This window comes from Cyprinus carpio, chromosome B3, assembly GCF_018340385.1.
Source record: "Cyprinus carpio isolate SPL01 chromosome B3, ASM1834038v1, whole genome shotgun sequence".
NCBI classification, from domain to species: Eukaryota; Metazoa; Chordata; class Actinopteri; order Cypriniformes; family Cyprinidae; genus Cyprinus; species Cyprinus carpio.
In genome coordinates, this window is record NC_056599.1 from 21,111,798 (window position 1) to 21,139,141 (window position 27,344).

General features: G+C 41.6%; 3 protein-coding genes across 6 annotated transcripts in view; 1 reads left to right on the forward strand and 2 right to left on the reverse strand.

The window, feature by feature from the left end:
- The window catches only part of LOC109045151 (voltage-dependent P/Q-type calcium channel subunit alpha-1A-like), a 100,479-nt gene extending 94,922 nt beyond the window's left edge, over positions 1-5,557 (forward strand). The window contains 1 exon segment of the mRNA XM_042720201.1: positions 1,194-5,557. Coding sequence (XP_042576135.1) covers positions 1,194-1,796 — 603 coding nt within the window. The 3' untranslated portion in view covers positions 1,797-5,557.
- Positions 5,558-8,235: 2,678 nt separating this feature from the next.
- LOC109060330 (immediate early response gene 2 protein-like) lies at positions 8,236-9,555 on the reverse strand. Its single transcript, XM_019077494.2, has one exon. It carries the CDS (start codon positions 9,437-9,439, stop codon positions 8,903-8,905), a length of 537 nt encoding a protein of 178 aa, XP_018933039.1. The 5' UTR covers positions 9,440-9,555; the 3' UTR covers positions 8,236-8,902.
- Positions 9,556-11,424: 1,869 nt separating this feature from the next.
- LOC109060331 (nucleus accumbens-associated protein 1) lies at positions 11,425-27,071 on the reverse strand. Of its 4 annotated transcripts, none has more exons than XM_042720203.1 (6): positions 26,917-27,071; positions 21,189-22,220; positions 19,215-19,385; positions 17,742-17,847; positions 17,561-17,658; positions 11,425-16,371 (listed from the first exon to the last, which is right to left on the reverse strand). In XM_042720203.1, the coding sequence occupies exons 2-6, from the start codon at positions 22,189-22,191 to the stop codon at positions 16,064-16,066; spliced, it is 1,686 nt and encodes a 561-aa protein (XP_042576137.1). In that variant the 5' UTR covers positions 22,192-22,220; positions 26,917-27,071; the 3' UTR covers positions 11,425-16,063. The 4 variants fall into 4 exon arrangements, with proteins under 4 accessions (XP_042576137.1, XP_042576139.1, XP_042576136.1 ...); XM_042720205.1 differs by lacking the exon at positions 26,917-27,071 and adding an exon at positions 26,218-26,848 and having other exon boundaries at positions 19,215-19,382; XM_042720202.1 differs by lacking the exon at positions 26,917-27,071 and adding an exon at positions 26,218-26,816.
- Positions 27,072-27,344: the final 273 nt, after the last annotated feature.

The window sequence follows — 27,344 nt, forward strand, 5'->3', positions numbered from 1 at the left end:
TTTGCAAGTATACTTAAAGTACACTTAAAATATCTCGCATTTAAAGGCTGATATTACACAGAGATCACACAATCCTTATTAATAGTGATATTAAAACACATTTTAGGCTTAATATTAAGAAATATTCCAAATAAAGTTGAATTAGGCCTATAATTTAATATCAGTAAGCATTCTATGTTATATACTATATACCATGTTAATAAATATGTTAAAAGATTTGCAGTATGAAATAAATGTATTTAAAATAAATTATGGATTTTTTTTACTAGGGGCAAAATTATCCAAACATCCATTTAAAAAGTCAAATTTACTTAAGAAGCCAAGTTATTTAAAACATGAATCATACAATCATAATTTAATTGGGTTTAATGTTCCTAACTCATTAGCAAATTGTTTTTTCTTTTGTTTTAAGAATAAACATTAGTTAGATTAAACATTGGAGGTAAAGACAAGAAAAAAAAGAATTAAACTTTATTTAAAACTTTATGAACTTGAATTCATTTTCTGTGTAACATATACACTAGCGTTCAAACGTTTGGGGTCAGTATGATTTTGTTGTTGTTGTTGTTGCTTCTCTAGTAAATCTTGTTTTAAGGATGTTTTGGTATTTTTACTGAAAAACACGACTAAAATACTGATTTAGTGAAATGATTTGTGCAGAGAACCCATCTGTTTCTTGCATTAAAACATGATGTTTAACTTCAAGAATCAACATTTTATATCTGTCCCAGTCATTTATGCTATTTATTTATATTGTGACAATATCCAACAATATTGTGATAGTCAGGACCAAAAATAATGTGACCAGTCTGAATGAATTCTTTTCCAGTTTAATTTGTATTGACCACACCCAGCCTAGTTTTGTCAAGACCAAATTTAAACAAGTTACTTTCACACTTGCAACAGAATTCAATTCTTTTTGTTGTTCTTTTCTTTCTTGTGTCCTCTCTTTTCCCTGTGATATGTTGCTTTACGTTTGGTCGTTTATTTTATGGCTGTTTGCATCGTGCTGCTTTGCAATGTCTCTCATTCTTGTATCTCTCTCTCTCTCTCTCTCTCTCTCTCTCTCTCTCTCATGACTGCACTCTTTCCTCTCTGACTGCGGTGTATGTGTCATCTCCTACTGTCCTTCTTCTTGTTGTGTGGTTAATTTTGTGGTTCTGTTTTATTTGCCTTGTTCCATTTTCATGTAGGGCAGTAGTTCAGTAAGCGGCAGTCCAGTCCCCTCCACCTCTGGGACCAGCACGCCCCGCCGCGGCCGGCGTCAGCTTCCCCAAACCCCCGCCACGCCCCGACCCCACGTCACCTACTCTCCCGTGGTCCGTAAGCCCATTGGCGGCACCCCCCCTCCGGGCCAGCAGAACCGACTCCCCACCCCGACCTCCCGTCGGTTCAGTCCGCCCGGCCCCGAGCCCCCTCTTCCCCCTCCCCACCACGGCTCTCCTCGCTCGGCCCGTCATGCGCATTGGGGCCCTGGCCCCACGGAGAGCGTGGAGGGCGATGGTTTCTACGACGACCAAGACTACGAGTTCAATCACCACGAGCCTCCGTCTTACGAGCAAAGCCCTGTGCAGGGCAACCCTCACCCACATTCCCCCAGGACTTCCCGCCACAGCACCCCCCCTCAGGGCCAGCCACATCCACGGCGCATGCCAAATGGCTACCGTTCGTCCTCGCCCTCTCCCCACCACCACACCCCCGCCCACCCGGGAACTCATAAACCTCCTCATCCCAGAGGGCCCAGGAAGGGCCTCCATGAACCCTACAGTGAGACTGATGAGGATGACTGGTGCTAGCCTCTGGGACGGGGAGGGGGGAGTCCAGCCGCGCTCTCACAGTGAAGAGATACTCTCACTGGATTGGCCACTCTGTCCGGGGAAACACTAGGCAGAGCGCTGAATGTCCACAGGGGAAATCAAGGCATGATTCGTTTCTTTCTATTTCTCGTTTCTTTTCCGATTCCTCTGCTGCCGAGTGTTTCCCTGAAAGCGACGGACCGCTGACAGTGAATATGAAGACCTCTGAATACGAAATCCTGTTCTTAGCCTTTTTCTGAAGAATATAATAATGTTTTGATAAGGAGGAGGAATGTCTGAACTTCTTTCCCCAGGACATTTCACGCAGTCCCTCCGGAAATGAGATGCTAGGAACTCTTTAGCACTCGTTTAAAAAAAAAAAAAAAAAAAAAAGTGGATCAATTTTTATTTTGCAGAACTTAACAGGAGATTCATTTATTGCAAAAATCAGTCCAGATGCTGGGAAATATCGATGAGTTTTATCATCTGTGTTTACTGTTAATAATCATCCCAGTGAGGGGGAGGCGTTGACCCGTGCGGGTAAGTTGTGGGTGGAGTTGGAGATGAACTCACCTGAACTAAAACAGGAAAGCCCACCCTGCACCCCAGACCCCCAAACGCAAGGAAGACGAATCACAAACAAAATAATAATAATAATAATAGGAGAGAAAAAATGAAAAGCTCCTCACTCTTTCTTCTTCTACGGCTTCGTCTTCTGCTTCTCATTGGAAACATTGGAGTTTGAATCTTCTGTTGCACTGCCCAGCTTTGTTTGAACTCCCAGAAAATAAATCCCTTGGAAATCCTGCATGATTGAAAAAAAAGAGAGAGAAGAAAAAAAAACAAGTTTAAAAAATACATAAAGAAACTTTGGATAAAAAAGGGGGAGGGGGATCGATTCCTTGGCTCTTTTGTCATGTCCCTGACGTTCTCTCTCTCTCTCTCTCTCTCTCACGCCTCTCTGAGATCCCTCTCTCCTGAAGGAGGAAAGGGGAGAAGAAGCCATTGCTAATGTTCAAACCAGTAAATGGGTGACCAGAGAGATATTCGCAATGTTTTCGACCAGATTTGGTGCCAAATTTGCGAATCAAAAATAAATGGATAGCACAATTATTTTTAAGCTTGACATTTTATAACCTTTTTATTTACATTCCTCTATCAGTGTATAGATGATTTGCTCACTTGCACAAAAATGCAGATATAATAGCACGTAAAATACACAAACATATAAATGACACATGTGATTCTTTTCCCTTACACCGCCGTAAACGTGCTCTTCCAGTCTTCCAGGGTACACGCAGAGACCGAGAGTTGAGGGGGGAGAAAAGAGAGAGAGAGAACCTCTCCAACTCTACATATGATTTCATGTCAATAATGATAATGTGTGTATAAAGATGATTGCATAAATGACGATAATTGGTGATGAAGATGATGATGATGATGATGATGCTTATCATTTGGTTTTTCTACCCGTTTTTGTATTTGACTCAGCTGCTCTTTGTATTGCCATACTTGTTTTCATGTGAGTTTTGTGTAGATGGTGTGTGGAGCTCTGTGATAGTGATCCATTATGGGCCATGACAGAGACCCATCTGACCTTCAGCCGATGTCCTCGGTAGCACGACGACTTCGGATGTTTCCATGGAAACACTTTCTCAGTCATATCATTGAGCGTTAATGACAGTTCGAAGCATGCATCTGACCTCGAGTCTCTGTAACTGTGAACACTTTTTATCAAGAAGGAAAAAAAATGAAACGGATAAAAGAAAGTAGAGGAAGAGCTGACTAGTTATCAACCATATTGATACAAACGTGTTATATTCATCTTTAAAGAGCATTTAGATATTAGCTAAGTAAACAAGGATTAGTTATGTTGGCATAAAATTCTTATTTGATTTTATTTTTATCTATTTTCACTCTTTTAGTAATAATCTTAATTTTAAAGTATTTTATTTTATTAGGATTTTAATTTATTTTATTTATTTAAATTTTTCTAATCATCTATTTAGAATGTTTTTCTTCTTAAATGAATTATATATTAAAATAGATTTAAGACTCAGATCTACATTAAAGATTGAGAACCACTGCTTTAAACTAACCTAAAAAGTCCCCAAGACATTTTAATGCGCTAGTAAATGGTGAGAAGGTAACTGAGCTCCACTACCTCTACTAGATCAGCAGATGGCGCTGTGATCCACCTTGTTCTGCAGCCAGTGGCTCTGGCTCTGTCAGTCTCACCTTTTTCTGTTCCATGTTTATGTCAATGACCTGTACACTGAGAGTAGTACTGTGTGTCTGTCACCGATGGTGCACCGTTCTGTGTTCAGGAAATGTAACACAGCCAATCAAACTGCACAGGAACATGTAACACAGCCAATCAAATTGCATGGGTGAAACAATGACCGGGCCTTTTCTGCCAAAACTTGTCTCTTGTGTCCCACTAATCTTTGTGTCTTTTCGGCCCATATTACCATCGTCATCTCAGTCTTCTTTACGAGGCAGATCCTCTGTGGAATGACTCGGCATACACAGACACGCTGCCGAACGAGTCCAACTTTTAAGCATGTGCAAATTAGACTATGTATGTAGCATTTACTAACATATTAACACGCACAATCCCACTCGAGTGAGTCCTGTATGTAGCATTACTGATGAAACTGGTAAGTTTGTGGCTCTCCTTTGAGACTGTATGTTTAAGTGTGTCCACAACTGGTGAGTATATTGTCCTTGAGGATGTAAACACTAGACACAGGATCCAAGTTTCATGTCTCCCCTTGCTAGTTGAGCGTTATTAGTTTTTGTTGCCATTGTTTCTTTGAGAACTGCATTCTTAGGAATGTATTACTGAGATTAATCAGTGCCTTATTCACCGTTATTTAGGCCGCACATCCCATCTTTACACATTTGTACAGCTGCAGTGAAGCTGTCTCTTGGTTGCTTTGATCCATGTCAGGCATTTAGCTTTATGAGACTTCAGTTTTTTTTAAAAGGAGATTATCTCTATATATGCAATACCAACCTGTTTTGAGTTGCAAGAAGAGTCAAGGAAATGATGTGTCTCTGTGAACGGTGTGTGTATGTCTGTGATCAGGTCCATGATGATATGTTTGACAGTATTCACCAAGCGAATGATTTTCCGTCATCCTCGTTTGCATGCATGATGTTCTCTCAACTTCTTGCTGTGCGTGTGGCTGTGAGAGAAAAGACAAGCGTTGGTCTGGATAGGACATTGACATTTCTCATCGTCTGTCATAATGTAATTAATCATTACTAACAACCTCAGTTCATGTTTGGCAAAACAAGTGACAATTAAAAATACAATGCCGATGTGGGAGTCACACTGTAAAAAGAAGAAACTAAAAATAAGCAAGTTTTTGTCAGAAAAAAAAAATGTAGAGAAGCATTTACCTCGAGAACTGCATGTGCAATGTGCATGCCACAGCGTTTGATAAAAAGTCAACTGCAGGAATACAAAAAAATATTAAATGTTTTGTAGAAAAACACACAAGTACAGAAAAATCTTTTTTAAAGTAATATATTCCTTTATGCTCTATTTTTTAAAACAAACAAACCTGAAAAATAACAGCATATTCTGGGGAGGAAAATCACTTTGATGCAATTTGAAAGGTGTTTATTTCTTTCTGTTTTTAGCTGTTTTTCTGCCAACTAGAAGGAGAGACACTTCAACACTATGTTCAGGGCACGTCAATATGACTACTGTCACAAAAAAAAAGAAAGAAATAAAAGAGTCAAGAACAAAATCCTTGCTGTTTTTGATTCAGACCTGGGGTGTTTTGAAAGCCCTGCTTTCGCTATGGTTTTGAGTTTATGATTCTTTCATAATTTCCAAAGAATGAGAGGCATGACTGGGAGTACACAGAGCATTTAGTCTTGTTCTCTGTTTCCGCCTGATCTGACCCATCAGACCACAGGAGTAGTCACAGGACACCTCCGGAGCTTCAGAGGTCAAGTACCGAGTATGGTCAGGAGAAAGTGCTCTGAGCAGGATTTAACACTTTTCATTCATGGTGCTGCTGCTATCAGTTACACACCCACACTGCTGGCACATATTTGAAAAGAACCAGTACATCCAATTGGCCCCAGAACTCCCAGACATGTTTTTCTGCTTTTCTTCTTTGAGCTACATGTACTTCAAAAATTTGTGTCCAATTTGATTGACCCCAAAAGCATCTTGTAAGCTTCAGTGGCAGCAAGTAAATAGAAATAATAATAATAATTTTAAAAAAAAGTCATTATTTATTCATCCTTATGACATTCCAAATCTTAAAAAATGTGTAAGCCCATTGCACCATGGAATAAAAAAAATAAAAATAAAAAAAAAAGTTAACTGTGACTGTTTATCTCACAATTTCAGTCTTAAAAAGGGTGTGTGGGGGGGGTGGAGTATAGCCTAGTATAAATTCTGATTCTGATCTCGTCTCGCAATTCTGACTTTTTTTTTAAATCAAAATTCTGAGTTTACAATTAAATTATTATTATTTTTGTTGTTGTTGTTGCCAGCACACACATAAAAAAAAGTTTGTTTTTTTTTTCTTTAAAAAGGTCAAATTGTGACATATAAACTAAGAATTGCGAGAAACAGAGGCTGGAGTGTGAGATAAAAACTGCAATTAACTTTTTTTTATTATTCTGTGGCAGAAACGGGCTTTCATAAAGTCATGCAGGTTTGCAACAACATGGAGAGTAAAGTACCACAATGTTCATTTTTGACGTAACTAGCCCATTAGTATGGTCATTGTCACAAGTTAAATAGCTCAGAATCTTAAATCTACTGTATTATCAGGTAGCTTGATAAATGATTAGCTTGTCCCTTTTGTTTTTCTCCTTGCTCTGTCCTTTTTCTGCTCCTGCATGTCTTTAGCCTGTATGTAGTTCTGCTGATCCGAGTGTTGCAAAGTCCTCTGGTCAGGAGATTGCAGGAGCTAACAGTGCATTCCTGTGAGAGTTCAGACACTGGAGGCTCAGGTTTCAGACTCCACAAGGAAAGGGAGGGGGACACTCATTCCACTAGCAGGACAATCGATGGGCCACACAGGCATTAAGCAGCTCCGCTCCCGCTTGGCTGTCTGCTGTATGTTGGCCAGATGTGCGGATGTGTGAAGGGTGCTGTCCTTCCTTTAGTTTAGTATATTAATACCTCCTTCCGCTCACTCCCACATTCCTCTCTCGCGCGCCTGCCCCACTTCCTGCTTCCTGCAACCTTACCCCTTCCAACATGGGACATGATCTGCTGCGTCAACAATAATTATACACATGGCTCAAATGCAGATTTATGTATCTATTAAACATACTGTATTTGTTCCATCTAATTCACGGTGTTTGTTAATATAACGCCACAGTGCGATAGACAGACAGACAGATAGACAGACAGACAGACAGATAGATAGATAGATAGATAGATAGATAATGCATATACAGTATATAGCTGTTACCCTATATATATATATATATATATATATATATATATATATATATATATGCTGTTACCCTGCACACAAAACCAGTTTTTATGCCAAAAATCATTAGGATATTATAATACCACAAAAAACAAAAATATATTATAAAACCACCACCATTATCAATTTTAAAGGCGACTTTCTCAATTTTTTTAAATTTCCACACCGTAAACATATCAAAACGTAATTTCGACATGCATTGCTAAGAACTTCATGTGGACAATTTTAAAGGCGACTTTCTCAATATTTCTCAATATTGTCTCATCCCAACAAACAATCAATGGAATGGAAAGCTTATTTATTTCTTTAGTTATCTATCAAAAAATGGTTTTGGGGTCCAGGGTTCACACACACACACACACACACACACACACACACACACATACATATTATAATATTCGGTTTTATAAAATAAGATAAACGAGAACTTCAACATAGGCTACTTTGTTTCTATTTCGCTCATTGCGGTTTGTATTGCAGCATTGTGATATAAGGTTGGTTGAAATCACGCTCACAGATTCACACATAGCCTACTAGGACAACTTAAGCGTAGACTTTAAATAGAGAAAACAACCAGAATAAGGTAAATGGCTAATAAATAAAAGAGGCTTTAAGTTTGGGTTTAATTACAGTTGCTAATGGCCCTTTAATAACATGTAAATGGCTTAAACGTTTTACTGCTTCTATTCTTTTGCTCCCCATATCCTGATCCGGTTATGGGGGTTGAAAAGAAGTGGGTGTGTGAAAAAAAGAGACGGTAGCGATCATCCGGCCTGATGTGTTCACCGCATCCTGCCTTCCGCGAACACCTCCTGCCCGCGAGCCATCCGCCCGCACCTCCGGTCACATGAGCGCGAGCACTTTCAACACAACACATACAACTACACACAACGAGCCTAGCTGACTCAGGCAGACCGTGTCCCGGATAAACCCGTCCTAACAAAATGCGTCACACACAGAAATGAGATGGTTTAGAATCTTTTATTGTACAAAAGTGAGGTAGATGTACACCATAACATCATGATGTGTGTTTGTAGTAGCTTATGTCATGTTGACCTGCTGGAAAATCCCTGACCACTGGCTGGCTGACCAGCTGCAATGGTTTGCTTTCTGAGATGGTCTATTAGTTTGGACCAGTGAGAAACCAGCTACAATGTTCCAAAACACAGCTTAATTGGGATTTTCCAGCAAGAAGACCACAAAAAATCCCAGTCAGTGTAATGACTGGACAATCAGACGAATACAGTCTGAACCACACACACACACACACACACACACACACACACAGAACAACCAGAAACCATTCGTGGTCAATAAATAAATATAAAATAAAAAAGTTATGAACATGAATATCCGTGGAAGTCCTGTCAGTCACACTTCTCGTAGAGGTAATAGTACCGCGTCACGTCCTGAATCACGGTAGCTTGAACAAGCACTATTAGTCACACATTTCCAAAACAACCTGCTCTCCGATGAGTAATCGGCTGTCACATTGTTCCCCTGTGAGTGATAACCCACTGACTGCTCCACAACAGTCAAGTGTCCCGAATACTCCAGCAGGAGATCCCTCAATAGTGCGCAAAGTTGACTCTGCTGTCCTTGTGTTGTGCCACTGCTGTTATGGTCTCTTCAGAACGTGACAATAGTTCTCGGCATAGGCACGAGTGACCGTGAGTCCAGCGCTCTGCAGTGACTCTGGGTCGCCTGAAGAATCCCTCTGACCTCCGCGAACTCCAGCTTGGCTTTTTTGCACGGTAGAAAGTCAGGGTCTGTGGCTGCTTTGCTCCGCCGCTTTCTTGAGTGACGATCCGTTCCGGCCGGGCTGCAGTTCTCTTTGTCCACTGCGAGTCCTGCGGGGTCGTGTATCTGTGAATGACCCTCGAGTCCGGACCTCTGCCCGTCCTCGGTAGCCTGCGTCTCTGTGGAGCTCGTTGTGTCCATGGGCTCTTCTGCTTGTGCTGGGCTCTCTGTGACTCCGCGTGTGTCAGATTGCAGCTTTTCCTCGCTGGTCAGTCGGGCAGAGTGGTAGATGTCCCTTGCAGATCTCATGACGAGCGTCAGCAGCAGGCTCCGGTGGAGACGGAGTCCACCGCGCTGCGTGCGCGAGCTGTATATTTTACTCAACGCCTGGACCATAACCTGCTTGGCCTCTGCCGTGACATCCATTGTTCTTAGTTATTCACTTAACTTTTTAAAACAACAGCAACGGTTCAGACAGTTCCCTCCGAGCTCGGGTCACTTTCACCGTCGCTTCATTCACCGAAGTAAACCTCAGCGTAAAGACAGCGGGCTTTATATAGTTTTGCTGACGTGTGCGGTTGTGATTGACACCCGGGCTCCTCCCATGACTCGCGGCGCTTGTTTGAGGAAATCAGTCAGAAGTGTATCACTCTGTTTCTGCTGTGATCTGTCACAGGGGGTTTTGATGATTAGTGATTAGTTACTAAATTAATCATCGACTATCGATGACCTTTTAAAAATGGAAAAACTGAAATAACTCAACGCGAATGCAATAACGTGATTGTTTTATTGGTATCCTACATTTAATTTCGAGTAATGTTATTTTTAATGAAAATATATCATATTATAATCTTACCCGACCCAATGACACTTTAAATATTGTAATTTTAATTATTTTATTCTATTCTATTCTAACTCAGCACAAATACAAAGGGTTGTCCTATTTTTATTTTTTTTTTAGCCTGGGTCAATAGACACTTTGATTCTCGTGGATATTGTTAGCTTCCTCGTTCTTTTATGCCCATATAAGGAACATCCGCTAGTTGGTCCGCTCTTGTGGAAAACCCATGATGCCTGGGCGCGCTCGGACTACTTCCTGTTGCCATATTTGGTTCAAAAGATTTCGTCATAGCCAATAACCTCACACGACATGAGCGCGTCAAACTTCCTCTGCCCATTTACGGACTGTATCCAGCTGTTTTCGGGTAAAACGTACAGCACCATTTTATCGAACAGATTCCCAGCCAGGTGTTGTTTGAATGTTGCTTTCCCAACGGGGTTTCTCTTTCTCAATTCAGTCCACATTCAGTTTAGTGTTTGGTGGAAGGAACTCTAATATTACAGAGTGACTGTCGAATGTGAGACGAGATTTGAGATCTGTTCAAGGCCACTTTATAAAACAAATAACGAAATGTCAAAAAGGGCACTCGAACACAGTTTCTGGATTGCAGATTAATTGAAGAAAGGCTACATAAGCACACATTTCTCTGTGGTTATATCTCAGTAAAAACTCAAGGTCTGCATGATAATACACAATAGCCTGATACAAGAAGGAAAGAGGTCACTGAGTTATTTTGAGGTAAGAGTCTCGCTGTAAGAGAAAATCTATATCCGCTTGGCTCCTGTTTAATAGTCAGTGTGGTGCAGTGTTGGCTGCAGGAAACCTTTGCAAGTCCTGTGCCTTAAAAATACAAATTTTACTTGACATTCCGTATTTACGTTCCCAAAATGTAAACTATTAGTTTAAATTCTTACATAATGCTGGATTCAGGAAAGACCTCAATTTTTAGTCAAAGTGTACTCGCTCCGTGCAGAAAGACTGCAGTTAGAGGGCATTGTGTTAAACATTATACTATGTACACAATGGTTCTCACCAGACTTCCTAGGGCTGCAAGAAGTCTTAAAAATATTTTTAAAAATAATAAAATAAAATATTTTTAAAGTATTAATAATAAAATAATTATTACATTAAAATGCTAAAGCTGTTACATGGCTAAAATATTTTTTTTACTCTGTACATTTGTCTTGTTTTCCAGTACAAATAGCTATTATTTTCTGGAAAAAAAAAACAATCTCTTTTTCCAGAAAATAAGACTAATATTAAGTTTAAGTTTCTCAATTGCCAGATATTTTTTCCTTCTTGTTTTAAGCAACATTTTGTATTTTTCAGAAAACAAGACTTCAAATCTCAAGTCATTTTGCTTCCCAAGTAAATGTAAAAAGTATAGTGATCAAGATTCCCGCAGTGTGGAATCAATACATAAAACATGCAAACTGACATCATACACTTCAGCACAGAACAAAGCACAATTATTTTAATCTACTGACAGTCCTAGTTTTTTTTTTTTTTTTTAACTGGCCTAGCTGAGAATTGCTTTAACACACACAAACAAACAGCCAAAGACACAATCCTTTGTTACAAACTTTTATTAAGATATTCAGCTGTATCCTTTGACTTTTCTCTTACTCATTTTTTACAGTAGTTAATGTGCAATTACTTTTGATAATATTGGGTCACAGTTAGGGATTCACAAAGTTATTGGCACTTTGAACACAGACAGAATGGAGTGGATGAGCACTGGCGTTACAGGGTCACCGCATGAGCACAGCTGGGTATGGGTTACAACTCATGCTGAGAGTGCACGACTAACAATCAAACTTCATTAGTGCTTCTATGTAATATACAGTATATAGATTTGTATAGGGATGTATTCATAGAAAGTGAGACACTGCATCGTAAAAAAAAAAAAGGTTCACAACCAGTTTGTTGTTTTGAATGTTCAAGCGAGCTGATGTCATCCCCCATCCTGTCTGTATTTCTCTGTAATTCGTGATACTATGTCCAAACGCAAATTTGTCCGGCTGTCACACGTTACTTTACCAAAACATTTGCAAAGTTGGGTTATAATCATCATCATCATCATCATCGTCTCATTTCAGGGAAAGACTGAAAGCAGAGTGTTGGGGTGTGCTGGAAGAGAACGCAACACACGGAGAAAGAGGTGAGAGTATCTTTATGTGGTATGTCTTATTTAGAGTGGAATAGCAGTGCTGCATTCTGGGTAAAGAGGCTTAGGTTGACAAAAAAAAACATAGCGAAAACTGCAAGCCAAAGGAAAGCCTGCAAAATACAGCCAGTCCGTCGCTCCAGAACAGACGGGCCCAGTTTCTGCCTTTTTGCAGAGAGGAAAGACAGTCACCGTTTATAAAAGAGTTACATTTTTAATACATTGCTCCGTACTCTCTCTGGCATGCTGTCAGCGATCCACCAGATTACAAATTCACAATGATCTACAATGCACAGTACCCCAACAAACTGTGTCACGAGGAAGAATGACAAGACTTACGGGCAGTTAAACCCTCACTCTCTCTCTCTCTCTCTCACCCACTCAGGCGTCCGCCATCTACCTGCTCTCTGCGCTCCGTGACACAGTCAGACTGAATTACAAGGTTCCGAGGAGCACGTCTATGAACGCAAACCCCAGAAGAAGGTGCTTTACTCGGGCACAGAGAGCAGACAGATAGGCAGCGAGATATGGACATCCCAGTCTTTTTTGATCGACACTGGTCCCTTCATTCACACTTTCATACCAATCCTTTAAAGGTGAAGTGTGTAATTTAAAACGGAATCACAAAAATAATGATTTCAAACTTGCGCCGTGGGTTGATGCTCTCTTGGGCTGGTTGTGATGCTCAAACAAACAGAGCAACTTTTTGATAGTGCCACAGAGCCACAGTGTTACGCCTTTTGGAGGGGAAAATACAAATAAAAATCAACCTTCAAATGGCTTACTTGTAGTATTTTAACAATGAAAAAAAAAAAAAAGTCACCTTCTACTTCCTAGTAAGAGAAAGGCCATTTTTTTGTGGCCACCAAGAGTCATCTTTCTCAGGCATGACACCCCCTGGTGTTGACTGTAAGTAGTAAATCTAAGCTGCAGTGACAACACACAGACAGCAGGTGGCGCATGGACACAGCGGTTCCTCTCCAGCAACGCATGCAGCATATGTGATCTGTGCCATCAAAATGGAGGACGCATAAACACTGGCACAGTCATAGCTGGCGAGAGGAGAGAGAGGAGCACCGCCGCTCCGCGCCCCACCCAGATACACACGCAGTTCGTCTCCCGCAGTCCTCCTGAAAAGGCACCAGTGACCCAGCAGGCCTTTAACATCTAAAGAATAGCACACATAGCACCAGTACATCCCTCACCATGGCCCCCCCACTTTCCCAGCACTTAGTCAATAAAAAGAAATGAAAAAAATACTCAGTACTCTATCATCAGTCAAACAACTCTATATTGTATCCTTAAAAAACTTGGCAAGTCAACTCTTTCACCTTGAATTAGTAGTAGTTGAAAAGTAAATACAGTACACGTGGTCTGCTAAAAGAATGGAGAAATAAAACGGAGAAGGAAATGCATGCATGCACATTCCCCGATGTTGATTTCGCAGGCTACGCGAATGTTATACATTTCTACACAAGAGGCATTATTGTTTTCTGGTCCAAAAGAAAAGAAAAAGAAATGAGGTCACTGGTCAGACCTGAACCAGACTGCATTTAAGTAGTAAACTTGCCAGGAGTTCACTTTATTTGCTACGGCTCTTAAGCCAGAAAAAAAACAAAAAAAAAACAACTACTACAATTTCCAGATATGCAAACACAGCAGGTAAGCCAGACTTGGTTATGCAAATAAAAAAAAAATGAAATAAAAACATGAGCTAAAACAAGAGGGGTGAAAGACCTAATGTAAGCCATCAATTAAAAAGACGAACGACCTGTTAAAAACGTCGTCGAAATCTGTTCAATAGTCTCTTCGATATTTACATCAGTATTCCGCACGGCTGGCCACAGACACAGGGGTGCATTCTGTTCCGGGCCAGATACCGACACATACACATCCAGGAAGTTTAGTCCAAAAACCTTCGATTACACTCTACAAAAAAGGTGCACAATCCACCACTCTCCTCTACTAAAAAGGTGCAAAAAGCTCTAGTTCAGTCTACCAAAAGGTGCAAAGAGGTCCATGTCCTCTGTCAGAAAGGGGGCGGCTACTGTATGTGTCCCAGGAGATCAGACGCACGAAAAAACATGATTATACAAACACGCACGGCCTAATAACTCAAATAGATTAAAATAGCCTACAATATCGAATTTCTGTTTTTGTGAGGCATGTGTGTTTAAAACCCATGCCTGAGCACACATTAAGACATCACATGCAATCCCATTCAAATCCCGATGGAAATTTGGGATATGCAAAAGTTCACGGCTTACGGCAAACTTTCAGACGGCCGAATTTCCTTAAAAGCATCCGTATGAGACGCCTCCGGCACATAAACGCAGAAACAAACATACCCTAAATCCCCGACTCAACACATCACCCACATGCAAACACACAGTGCCAACTATGTGCAAGGAATGTATACAGATGGTGACTTGTGCGCACACAGACATGCTTGCCTAAGCGAGCACAGACGGACACACACAGCTGCCCAAACAGGGACATGGGCAACATGGAGAGACTTAATCGTTCTGCTCCCGCTCTCCTGGGACACAGGCAATGTAAACCCTCCTCCGCTCCCAAACACACACAAAGTCACTACCTTAAGACAGTAAAGTGACTAACAATAAGAAGCACAACCTCCCTTCCCCCTGGGCTGTAAAAGCGTGTTTGTGTGTGATAATGGGGGGAGGGGGGTGAAGAAAGCTAAAAAGGTTTACACTTTGTTTTTATGTCCTACACAATTTTTCTCTTAAAGGAATAGTTTATCCAATTCGGCCACAATTTACTCATCCTCAAGTCTTTTTTCGAACCTGTATAACCTGTATGTAAGATACTTTTAAAGAACACTTTTATGTGCGTGCAATGAAGGTCAACGGGGACTAAAACGACACTGAACCCCATTGGCCTTTCGGTGAATGAAAACAAACACTTTTCTTTTGTGTTTGGTTTGAGATGGGGGTAAGGAAATGATGACAGCATTTAGATTTCTGGATAAACTACCCCTTTAATCGGCGAGAGACGCAAAATGTACGTCACTGGTCAAAACGGCCAATCGAATTCAGCTACTGCGGACACGATCGTGATCGAGATACAAGCCAAGCACCAGTCTTTGAAATGCAAGATAATCCTTATGCAAAAATAGTCCTTATTTTTCCTCACTATTTCCATTTAAAGCCCGACAACAAGGTGTCTCTTGAGAAACATTTAAGAAAAAAAATGTAAAAGGTTTAAAAAATAAAAACACAAAAAAGAGATTTTAAAACAATCCCTCTCTCTTGAGCTCTAAAGGTGCGAGCAGATAAATATATTTTTATCCTTTACAGTTCTTAATCATCTTTCATCAACTCTGGATTCATATAAATCACACACAGTGGAACAAGTAGAAGGAGAAAGGAGAAAACGGCGGCATAAAAAACAAAGAACGTGGCAGACTAAGATCCCACATATATTTTGGGAGGAATGGAAGGAGAGGAGGATATCAGATTCTTTCCGTTTTAGACAGAACGAGAGACAGAATATGCCACCTACTTCTCTTTCTCCTCTCCTCCCTCACTACTTTCTCCATCTGCTGTTCCTTCAGATCTTATGACAGGCATTTTTCCTGTCTCTCTCCTGGGCCAAATACAATCGGCTAGTCTGACATAGCCAGGTGCTACAAAATCATGAATACATTCAAATTCAGTAGAGAGAGATCAGGGAACCTCGGACCTCCGGTCGCAAGAACTTTTCCTGCTCCTAATTACGCATTCCTATAGCATCGGTGACTAGATTTACTTCCCGAGCATGGAGGCAAAGGGGATCTTCTGTGCAAAAGAGGGTTATTCAGCAAAAACAAAAATGATTGAAAAGAAAATGGTGCCCCTGGCATCAACCCCTTGTGTTCCTCCCGACGCTAGACCGTGCAATCTCCTCCAATCTCCTACCCGACTCTCCCTTCCCCATCCCAGGCAGAAGCAGCAGAGCCCAGAGTCACGCAGCGGGGTGGGAGGCGGGTAGGAGGTGGGGCGGCAGAGGGGATGGGGCAGGGCTTTCCTTGGCGGGTCGCTCACTGAAACAAAGTGCCGTTGTCTCCGCCCACACCCTGCAGAGACTCGCCCGAGGATCCTCCGGTCTCCACCGAAGCGCCGCCCTCCAGGCTCGCCGTCTCGAAGGTGGGCTCGCCGCTGAGGCCGTCCGCTTCCATCTTGATGCTGTCGGGGAGGAAATTGGCATAGGCATCGCCCTCCGCCATCAGTAGCTTCAGCTTGGGGATCCAGCTCTTCCTCACCACGCGCCGAGCGTTAGTGCACATGTCCGCCGCGATGGCGTTCATCTCGCTCTCCTTAAAGCTGGTGGCAAAGTTCTGGCAGTAAACTGTTGACATAAGAGAATAAGACATTTCTAAAGACCCGATCACACCAAGAACCATAACTATTACAGATAACTTTCAGCACCCACACCAATGCATGATAACTTCCTGTTTATTAGAAGCATGAGGGGATCCTGAAATCTCAAAAACTGCTCGCTGAACTTAAATAACATAGTTTCTGATTATCTGTCAAACCAGCATCATAAGCTGGATAAAAAGTGATTTTGAACGCGTTTCTAACAAATATCATTCCTTATTGTCAATGCTGCAGAGTGGACTTGCCCCTTTCTCGCATAATTAGATTGATTATCAATGTTTTTTTAGTTGTAATTATCATACTTGGTGCAAAGGTTAAGAGCTGGAATCACTAGAGGACCTCTTACAACACGATATTGCAGTGATTCAATATTTTTGCAATTTTAAACATTTTGTGATATGGCTCTGAGTAATGTGATAACATACCACCAAGTATTACAAAGAAAAGTGTTCACTCGGTGTCCATATTTGCAATGTATAATACAAGACCAAGTCCTATCTTGTAAAAAAAGGGGAGGGGATCCTGAAATCTTTAGAATGACTGCTCGCTGAACATTATAGACATATGTGGCAAACCAGCAACAAAATCTGAAATGAACTGCCCCAAAAATGTTGTCTCTAATGCAAAAAGTGTTTAAAAAAGCTTATTTTTCAGAATCATAACAAACATAACACACTTCAGCACATAGCTTTGTGAAAATGCATGCATACTCATTGATTCTAAGTTTAGCCTCAGGTCCTAAACTATGGGAACTTGATAGTTTCTTACAGTCGCTGTAGTGATGCAATGACTTTTCCACATCAGCGATTGGCTTTTATAAACCGGCGGGACTATTCCCCTACCCATATTACGCGATGCAATTCATAAGTAAGTATTAAATGATAAGAGTGAACTGTCTTTGTATAGAGCATTATAGAGAGATGTGGCAGCATTGAGACACTTGTCATTTAGACACTAAAACTACATTAAAAATAAAAAATTTCTATAGTATGAAAACAATACTATGAAAGTAAACATAGTATGAAAACAATACTATGAAAGTAAACATTCTTCAAAATATCTTATGCGTTCAACAGAAGAAAGAAATGATCAGGGTGAATAAACAATGACAGAAGTTTCCTTTTTGGGTGAAATAATATAAAAGAGCGGGAACTCACACTTGACTGCGTGCAACACTCGGCTGTCCAGCGGCTTACGGCTGGGGTCATTGGTGGAGGAACGGATGCCGGTGCCACAGCTGTTGGCCAGAGTACTCCTGTACGTCATACAGAAACAGAAAGTTAGACGTCATACAGTTTCACTATTATGGAAGCCGTCTTTAACGTTTCCCAGCCTCACCTGTCGAAGAAAGCAGCCAGCAGCCTCCTCAGAAGGACTTTGTGTCTGGTTCCCGCACTGACGTGACAGTTCATCAGCTGAGCTCGTGAGATGTACACACTGGTGCCTGTCCACAATATACGTGAAGCTCACTTAAAAAGGTATGCAACTTCATTCATATTCATGTCCTCAAGATATACAAGCAGTTACATATTGAAAGACTGACAAATGCCTTATAACTCATCGATTTGCATGAATGAGTAGAAGTCCCAAAAATGAATGCTAAATGAATGAATACTAATCACACGAAGCTCAGAAAGAAATTCAGCTTTCCTTATTACTGCTAAAGATCACTCATGTGTGTTAGTACTAACAGTGACTTGTGAAGTTTGAGCGCTGACTGTTGTATTAACAACTGTTTTTCTATTCATGTAGCTTTTCTACACCTATGGCTTCATTAAATATGATTGTTGTTCTACTGCATCCATCTGTGTGATAACTTATGCAGTCTTGTGCTCGCTGCAGATACTCATTTAATGCAACTTTTGAAAGAAGTCTCTAAGACAAAATAGTAAAAACAATAATATTGTGAAAACGTATTATTTAAAATAACTGTTTTCTATTTAACATTTTAAAATGTAATTTATTCCTGTGATGGAAAATAAGTCAAAACAGACGCTGGTCATTAGAATTCAAAAAACAAATCCTACTTCCATGCGTTATGGGCTTTACTAAAACTAATTCAAACCATTCAAAAGCTTATTTTCTTGCTCTTAATTAAACATTTTTGTCTCATTTCCATTTTTGCTTTTCACTCCTCCAGTGCCTTGTATTTGTTCATCTTTTAATGACTTTTTCTGATGCCAATTTTTTTTTCCAAAGACGTTTTTATCGTTAGTCTTCTCGTCTGTTTCAATTCCTCATTTCATTTTCCACTTTATATTGCTTCATGTCTGGTCTTGTTCGATCGCATGCTTTTATCGTATTTGTAAAGCACTTTGAGCTGCATTATATATGTGACTGCTGTTTAAATAAAGTTCTAGCAATTAGAGGAATTTCTCTGTAACTTATGTGTACTGAACAGATCCAGTCGGACGGCTCAGAGTCACTTAAGGCCATGCTTTACAGCTCACAGAAGCCTCCACCCCCCTACAGTCACTCAACAAAACCTGTTCTACACCATAATACCAAAATACGGCTTCTCCAAACACGGTTGACCCATCAATCACCACACAAGATCATTTGCTTTTCATGGGCTATTGAACATGACTCAGTTGTATGATGCCGGTTATCCTCCCTATTTGACTCTTCTATAGATTAACTTTAACATTGTTTTCTCAGCAGATGTTTTCCTAAAACCTATACAGGATGATATGACGATGGTTTGAACAACAAAAGAATGATTCATTCCACTACAATATACCTTTGACTCAAGATACTTTGGTTCATCTGTTGGGTTTTGTTAATGAACAGGTACAGTGATTAGACTCAGACCTGAAACTAGCTCCAGTTTCTCTGCAGGGTCACCTTCCTCATACAGTTTAGGGTGACAGCGGTTGCCGATCTGAGCGATGAGTTCGGTGGGGAGAGAGGCAAGATCCTGTCGGCCACGCATCCTGGGCCGCGTCTCTGAGTGGTCCGGCAAGGCCTCCACACGTTCACCTGCTGAGAAGTGACGAGTAGAGAAAGTGTCAAGACAAAAACGTGATCTCCGAGCACGCAGTCTCGACAGCCATGAAAGATTAAACCAGGACTCAAGTCTTTTGATTCTCAAAAACAGACAGATAATACAGAGCTCTTGGGACCAAGACTAATAAAAGACCTGAGAAATCCAAAGGCATCAGAACACATTCAGTTTTCATGCTGTCTGAGAGAAGATAAGAAGACCTTCTCATAAAATATTCATGAGCTCCAAACAGTTCAAGCATTTAATAAAAAATGCTAAATTTAAGTTTTTGACTCTACTAAAGCAAAAAAAATGGCATAATATGTTTGTAGTTAAAGGTGCTGTATGTAAGTTTTTGACTCTACTAAAGCAAAAAAAATGGCATAATATGTTTGCAGATATTTAAGAAACGTGCTAAGTACATACTTGTTTATCTGAAAAACAATGCTACAGTGAGTTAGTCTCCTTTGAAAATTTGTGTTCTGGGCCGGAACGTCGTTCTCTGTTTTGGTTTGTGAAACCCCCCCACTGCCAGTTTACCCAATTGTATTTCAGCACCCCAGGTTGCCAGTTGGCTGAAAACACAACGCATCTCATTTCATTCATCATCAAGTGCGCTCGTTCCTGTTGGTGTCCTCAATCTGGCAACCTGCTTGTGCTTCAACTCTGAGGAGGAGGGGCCGGGAAAAAAACCCTCTCCAATATTTTGAATTTGGACTGCAATACCTAGTTCAACCACTCGGTGTCAATCCTACATACAGCACGTTTAACTTGTTAAATGAGAACTAAACAAAGGTGGCTGCATACATTACAACACACACAGGTTCAAAGGAAGTGCCTGTTTAAGAAGTGCTAATTTAAAACTTAAAAATTAAAATTCTATTCTGTCATCATCAAACCTGTATGATTTTTTGTTTTCTTCAGTGGAACCAGTCGAAGACATTGTTGTGGTAGTTTATTTATAATGCAATCATGAATAGGGAGTGGAGATGTTTTTTGTGTCTTTATCCACCGAAAATGGTGAAAGTTGATGGGTGTAGCAGTAATGTTTAATTGGTAAAATAATCATTCTTTTTAAGGAATCTGTTGATCCAGTTCACAAAACCAGTCTGAATTACTCATAAATGAACTGGACTTACTCACTGATTACAACTGTTAAGGAAAAGATTCGAAATGAATAATAACGGTGTTGAAAAAAACGTAGCACCAGACATTTCATCTGTATTGTGACATGCATTCTAGTGTAACAAATTATCGAACTGTAGTATGCTTGGGACTTTGTTCTCTCCAGCGGTTGTTGATTGAATTTCGAGGTGTGGGAGCTGCAATCAACTACATGTCACCTGAGAGAAGTCTTTTTCATTTTCCTGATAAAACGAGTTATGACAGTTTGATTAAAAAATTGCAAGGTCAAATAAATAACGAAACGTGTTCAAGGATGAATTGTTCAAAATAAGTAACATGCATCTAAAAATATATATAGAGAGTAAAATTATGTCGACATTTAATCAAAACTTTCAGTCAATTTCTTGCAAAAAGCTATCGCATGGCTTCAGAAAACTTGAATTATAGTGCACGAGTCATATGGACAACTTTTGTGGTGCATTTGCATATATTTTTTGAAGTTTAAAAATTCCAGTCTGCATTCATTGTAATCCCATTGAAAAAGCAAAAAGCACATTGTTAAAATTTGGCCAGCTCTTTTCAATTGAAGATAAAGTTGTCATACAAGTTTAGAATAACATGAGGTTGAGTAAACGATTTCAAGCATTTAATCGGATGCAACAGTGCTCTGGACTCACCTGTAGCACCCACGTTGAGCATGCTGTACATGGTGTACATGTTGCAGATCTGCCTGTACTGCTCTTCAGTGCCGTCATCCACCGCCTCCTCCTCTTCCTCATCATCATGGTAAGAGATGGGTGAATCACTGGCATAGGCACTCAAAGTACCGGGGCTGGTGCCTTCAGGGGTGGCACTGCTCGTGCCGTTGCCATTGGTGCTTCCGCCTCCACCGTGCCCCCCTGTGCCCATTCCAAGACCCATACCAAGTCCCATGTTACCCTGCTGCTGAATTGCACTTCCGCGTGCCATTTCTTGGGAAAAGCGAGCCGCCTTCCTCATCCCTCCTCCACCAGCTGCCCCTGAACCCCCGCCGCCTTCCCGATTGCTTCCTTCCCAAAGCCGCTTGGCCACCGGCGTGCAAACCACTGAATATGGCGAGGCCTCTGGCTGCTCTGTCTTCACCCGAGAGACAAGGGGCAGTGGGGTCAAGCAGGAAGTGGGTCGACTGGCCGCCGTAGCCACCACCCCGCCTCCGCCGTTAGCCGCAGCACCCGCCGCCGTCTGGGTAACAGGGCTCTGAGGCTCCGACGGAGGGGTTTCTTCAGTATGGAGACCCTGTGAGTCGCAGCTGGGCGAGCTGACCTTCAAGAAGAATTCTGTGCCCTTCTCCATAATCTGCTGGATCTGGAGGAAGCCGGCCGTGTACATGAGCAGAAACTGGTCTCCGACGTTCATGCTGAGGCGGCCGGTGTAGCAGAAGGCCAGGATCTGCTGAAAGCTCTGCGGCTGTACGGCCGGGGGCAACTCCACCACCGTAGGGGTTTTGCTGCCCGCACTGCTGTTGAAAAGGTCACGGAAGTAGGAGCTGCTGGCCGCCAGCACGGCACGGTGGGCTTTAAAGGTGTGGCCTTTCACCACCACGGACACATCGCAGTACAGCCCCTGCAGCCGCTGCTCGTTCAAACACTCCAGGACATTGTTGCCGAAGTTTGGGATCGCCATCTGAAGGGTCTGAGCCATGGCGCTATGGCCAGCACCACCAGAGAAATCTGAGCAGCACCGGAGGAAGAGAAGGAGGGAAAGACAGATGGAAGAGAAAGAAAGAGATCTTTGTCAGCAACATTCTCTCAGCAGCACAGTAGTACATCCCTGAAGACTCACTGCAACCATCATTTGCTTTTAAAGCAGTTAAATCCTCTGAATCCGACAATTTATTGCGAAGACACAAACGGCTACCGGCAACAGACTGTTACATTAAAAAGTGAAATGTATAAGACCCCAGGGATGAGTCTGTGTGCACTTTCGCAGAGCGGCCTAGAACATGCAAACTCTGAAAAATAATAGGGGGGTTGGCGAGCCGCCTCTAAAATCCTGTGAGCGGGATGTGACTGCTAATCTGAATGAGATGGTGATTCAGCTGAGACAGAGATAAAATGGCACTCTTTACAGTACTACAGCAGGGAGGGAGAGAGGGGGAGAGCGCTAGAGAGATACTAAACCAGTGATTGAGGTCATAGTTGAGGAAAAGGGTGGAAAACAATGGGCTTTGACTGACATTGCAGTCAGTCTGATTACAGCAAAATGTGACACCATGAGCAAAGCCATCATTACAGCTTACAGCCGTGTTGCCGGGGAAATTCATTAGAAACGGTTAACCTGTGCTTTCTACTATCAACTTTACTACAGAGTTTAAAACTGCGATGCTTACAATTCCCTCCTTTTAAGGCAAAAAATACGCTCATATTAGTAAGGGGAGGATTTTTGGCGAATCAGCAGAATGAGTGGCAGATTTTTTTGCGAAGGCACAGATTGACATTTTGCCGTCAGCGCAAAAATCGTGTTTAGGAGTCATTTGGTGAAGTAAAAACAGCCCTCAAATCATGTCAGCTAAACCAACACGACAGTATGAACTGTGATGTGATATACTTCACACATCAAGATTAGACCGCGGTAGGCAGAACATCTGGGCACATGTTTCCCACACAAGCCATCACAGTAAAAATCACTGAATCTGATCTGATCACACAGAACTAACAGGACGTTCGTTGTAAAAGAAGTACCCTCTTTGTCTGACTTCAGGCTCGCTCCCCCTCCCTTGCAAGAACACACACACACACACACACACACACACACACATACACAAGCCATAGACATCAGACAAAACGGCTTGTTTACAGTTGGCCAGAGAGCAGTGGCACACATACACACTGAGAGGCCCAGGGTTTATTTAAGAAGCTTTCCCTCGGGGCGGGGGAAGACAGGGACACCTCAGGTATGGTTATCAAAGTGTGCAGGGGGACACAAACTTTTAAAGTCTTTAGTCACAAGCCAAACTGCAAGTATATGAGACTTTCAAACAGTCAACATGCAATAACCAATGAGGCTGGCTCTATCACATCCACTTGTAAAAACAGAAAAAAGTAATGTCATAACTTCGATCTTATTTTATTAATGAATAGTCAGGTATACTCCTGAAACTTCTAGCACTTATGGTCAATGACAAATTATTTACTCTAAAGGGAAAGTTGATCCAAAAATAAGATTTGGTCATTATTTACTCACTCTCCACTTGTTCCAAACCTGTATGAGATTGTAGTCCCCAATGACTTGCACAGTATTTTTATTTATTTATTTATTTTACCATACTATGTCTACCATCAGCTGTTTGGTTGCAAACATTCTTCAAAATATCCTCTTTTGTCAGAAAAGAGAAACATGTACAGTTTTGGAACAACTTCAAGGGGAGTAAAACGTGACAGAATTTTTATTTTTGAGTGAACTATTCCTTTAATTTAGGGCTGCACAATTAATCGAATTTCTAATCGCGATTACAATTATGGATGCCACAATTACGTAACCGTTTAAAGCAGCAATTAATCGTTCAAAGTCCAATTATGTTATTCTGTGCTTTTCTTTCTACATTTTATCTTATGGGTTTTTATAAAAAAAAAAAAAGATTTTTAATTTATTTATTAAATTTTAGTATAACATTATAATACCATTCATATTTTAACTTTTTTTATAATTTAAAGAAGAAACCAATCTGATGTATAGTTGACATTTGAGGCTTGATACTATAGAAAAGCACTAAAAGTTTTTCAGTTAGAGTGTTTTCAGCTTGTTTATTTTCATATGAAAATACGGCATGCAGTTGCATCAAACAATGGCATAAACATCATTCAGTGTAAACTGTGATAATCGTAATTAATAATTTCAAGGGAATAATCGACAATTATGATTTTAGTCATAATCGTGCAGCCCTACTTTAATTATTTTGTAAATCCATGTAAACTGGGCCACTTTTAGGCAGTCAAATCAAGACGTGTCCTGGTTTACCTGAACTCACCATTAGTCAAAGTCAAAGGTGCTTGTAACCATTTTACTAATGCTGTCAACATATAAAAATAATTTATGGTAATTCATCTAAAGATTTACACATTTGGTGATTTGAGCATTACCACATTGTGCCGTCTTTAAGGAAAGAAATTATAAATACATGAATCGGTTTCTTTGGTGCTACAGTATTTATCTGCTTAACTAGCCGGCAACTTTTTTTTTTTTTGAAGGGAAAGATAAGCAAACATGTAAGAAGAGTGAAAAAATGGCCTCTACAGATGTTTTACATATTATTGTTGAGAGGAAAAATAAAGTTAATACTGTTCACCCATGTTGTATGCTGCACTCAAAAAAAAAATAATAAAAAATATTTATAGTACATGTGAAGTCACTGATTTGCCATTAGTGTAACATGAAACACTACACTACTTATATAAAATTTATAGTATTTTACAACATAGGTTCTAAGCAGCTAAGCATTTCAATTGTAAAAAAATACTTAAATATAACAAGATTGAGGACCCTTAGGAAGTTTACAGAGTGCCCTAGTGGGCCCCGGGCCCCCAGCTGAGAACCACTGATACACATCAAAGCAAAAAGAATCATCTGAGCTTTAGAGTCCTATCTAATATTCTGATGCCAGACCTGTGTGCTGGAAGTGCAGACTCAGCCACTGAACATACGCCGAAACATAAACTAACACTAATCCAACAATGCAGAACAGTGAAGTAGAATACACAAAACAAAGAGCAAACCTTTGGCCGCCAGACCTGCCAGTACAGCGTTGTTATGAGTCTGTGTCAGTCCGTCTGTCCGGAGTTCTCCCCTGGCACGGGCCGTGAAGGGGGCGAAGAACGATGGCAAACCCGCGCACTGTGAGCCACTCTGTGAGAAATGCAGCACCTACATGCGAGCGAGCACAAACCCAGCGGAGGTACGCGGTGCGTCGCGTCGCACGAATCGAGCAAGTTTGCCGCTTTTGTCCCGTCTTTGCCAATGCACCGCACCGAGAACGAGCGTGCCTACATCCTCGGGCCTAGACGGGTCCGCCAAAAACGAGCGTTCGCCCCGTTCCGTTACAACGGCAACACTCAAGAATCTCCAACGATTCAATGAGCAGCCGGTATTAGCATCCCCAAAACACCCAAGTGCATACTTTTCAGTCCGCGGGATTTCAAAGTTAATGTTCCATGGCGATTTCGCGCTAGTTCGGATACCCCACCTTATCTTATTTCACAGACATCAACAGGTCATCCCGGGACAAATGCACGTACTGGGGGCGAGCCAGACTGAACCAGCGCTGACACCAGGGGGGGTTGGGGACTCCGCCAATAAGAAAATGATTGAACTACCCATCGCCACAACAACATCGAGCACGCTCAAAGTGCCGTCTTCAAATCAAAAGCACAAATATAAGACGTTTGGCTGACAGATTAAAAAGATCCCGGAAATCGGGTCTTTAAACGAGCCAGATCTGACTCCGGAACATCTGCCAGCACGCGCGTTCAGCCATGTCAGTGAGGTCGGTGAAGTGGTTAAACTTTTTGTTGGTACCATTCATCTGTGCCCATCCCCCACCGCACACCTTCCCCAAATCAATGCCCCCCAAAACATCTCAAAGCCACCGGGTTTCAGCCAAAATGCCAGGACAGCCGCTCGCGCGCCGTCCTCGCGTGACGCGCCACGCGGATTCAAAGGCGGGATACTCACCCCTTAGCTGGAGGCCGTTTCAAAGTGTTTCAATGGAGTCCGACGCGCTCGCTCTCCTTCACTCTCTCGCCTCGTCTGTCTCGCGCTGCTGGAAACAGCCATTCATTGTGGGCATAGGCGCGGAGTCGATCGCAGAGCCGTCGAGCGCGAACTCTTTTTCCAGCGGGATGCGGAGCGCAGAGCCACTGATCATGCATAGACTAGACATGACTCCCCATCGTCACTCAATCGCATGATCATCACAGGCGCAGCCTCAATGCCAGGAGACCTATCCAGCGTCGAGATGTATTTGCGCATAGGCTGGCACAGCAACAGCGAAAAGAGCCACCGCCTCGTTTCCATACGTGCACAAAAAGTAGGCCATGCCTCTACGTCTCGCCAGACACATCCCCGATATAGAGCGCGCAGAGAACGCCATGCACCCAGAACCGTACAGACGACGTTAACGGGAACATCAAATAACGCTTGCTTATACCGAATCAGCGTTTAGTGTTGGAGAATTTTACTGCGTTCCGCTTAGTTATGTGTGGAGCATTTGCTTTTTAATAGCTCTTGCTTATTTCATTAAAATCACTGCATAATTCATTTCAGCAGCCCTACATTTAAAGCAACCCCTGACAACGTCAATGAGGCCAGTGGGCGATTCTTGATTAGAATCGGTTATCAATGCATTTTACGTGGGAAGCATGAAATACTCACTGTATGCTCGAATAATCCATGTAAGTTTGCCCAAGCCTGCAGGTCACATACATCTAACTGTGTGTCTGGATCTACAGGGAAAACTATACGACCGCGTGACGTCACATGGTGACCCTATAGATGTCCTTACATTACCCCGGTGAGCTGCATTTCCAATTGCATTTTTTTGCGTCTGAAAAACGTGCGCACGGGCTTCCGTAGTCACGATTTGGTGAAAGTGAAAACACTGGGTTGCCAGATTGGTGTGTGTCTCATTACACTGCATTTCTTTTTGTCATACCTTTTTGCACACTTCTGCAGAAGCCCTAAAATCAGACAGGTCCATATTATATACCATTTTAAGCGACGGGTTTAGTTTGGGTGAACAGATTTTCATTAGTGGCCTGGACAACTAATGTAATTTGTTTTCTGTGTCATTTTTGTTGCCT